Source organism: Anarrhichthys ocellatus, unplaced genomic scaffold, assembly GCF_004355925.1.
Source record: "Anarrhichthys ocellatus isolate YVR2014 unplaced genomic scaffold, GSC_Weel_1.0 scaffold8257, whole genome shotgun sequence".
NCBI lineage: Eukaryota > Metazoa > Chordata > Actinopteri > Perciformes > Anarhichadidae > Anarrhichthys > Anarrhichthys ocellatus.
In genome coordinates, this window is record NW_022288231.1 from 1 (window position 1) to 1,300 (window position 1,300).

The window sequence follows — 1,300 nt, forward strand, 5'->3', positions numbered from 1 at the left end:
GTGTTAAAGTGTGCTTTGCATAAAGTGTCTTTCTTTGATGTTTTGTTCACTGCAGCCGCGTTGTCCGCAAATCCATCGCCAGAGTCCTGACTGTAATCAACCAGACACAGAAGGAGAACCTGAGGAAGTTCTACAAGGTGAGAGCACCAGCTGCCTGTAGTCCTCCTCAGTGAGCATGCATGGAGACTGTGTGGTTCTCTAGTCCAAGATGATACTTGTTGAGCTGATGATCTGCTGATGCATTCACAACTGCTTACCAAAAGACTGAGACTTGATGAGCCGAGTGTTCCTCATGACGGATGAAACGATCCCGATTGAGATATTATTTTGATATGGCCGTTTACTGGGGTTGCTAATTCACAAAAATAACGACAAATGAGCCAATTAATGACTTCTGATGCCAGTCCTTCACTTTTGTCACTTTTCATTCTAACTAAAGGTTCATTTATTTTGTTGCAGGGTAAGAAGTACAAGCCCCTGGATCTGAGACCCAAGAAGACCCGAGCTCTGCGCCGCCGACTCAACAAGCATGAGGAGAGTCTGCGGACCAAGAAACAGCAGAGGAAAGACCTCCTCTACTCCATCCGCAAATTTGCAGTCAAAGCTTAGAGGCTCTTTCTATTGACCAAATAAAATCTGTTAAAGACAAAATGCTTTGTGTAGATTTTTTTTTTTTAATTGTTTTTTTTTCACAAATGTTATCATGGCTACTTTCATCATTTTATCTACAAAGAAAATAATAACAATGCATGAAGGTTTCTTTATATTAACCTGGTTGACCTGATAAATGTTGACAATGGCCCCTTTAGTCCTGACCACATCATTATGAGTCATTGTGCCGTTTTATTATGTCAGCTTTGAGTCTGCAGAATAAATGTTCGTTGGTGATCGGGCCTTTGGGCTCTCTGTCACTTGGTTCAGTCTGGATGTGTGGTCCACCTAAGATAGTTGTCCATGTTAACTAATGAAGGCGATCATGAAACCGGGGAGACAGAGAAACAAAGGAGCTGCTGAGGTATGTCGGGACATCAGTGTCACGCATCAATGAAACCTTCAGGTAGATTTGTCTTTGATGGGTGGATGAAGCTTTGAGGCTCCTTATACTTTAAGTCTCACCTGCTATAAAAGTTGAAGCCTGGATGTTATTAAAATCTTCATTACTGTTGGTCAGAAGTGCTCTATTAGATGTTATTGCAACGTGATACAGTGAAACATTAAAATATTTATGCTGCCAAAACCTTTAAGTTTGGAACAACCAAGAGTTCCTAGAGATGTCCGTCTAGTCAAACTGAATAGTTAG

General features: G+C 41.2%; 1 protein-coding gene across 1 annotated transcript; it reads left to right on the top strand.

The window, feature by feature from the left end:
- Positions 1–44: 44 nt before the first annotated feature.
- On the top strand, positions 45–651 carry LOC116380669 (60S ribosomal protein L35; the record flags this gene model as incomplete). The annotated part of the gene is made up of 2 exons (XM_031842566.1): positions 45–137; positions 460–651. Coding segments are annotated over 2 exons (243 nt in total), but the record flags the coding sequence as incomplete, so codon positions are not given.
- Positions 652–1,300: the final 649 nt, after the last annotated feature.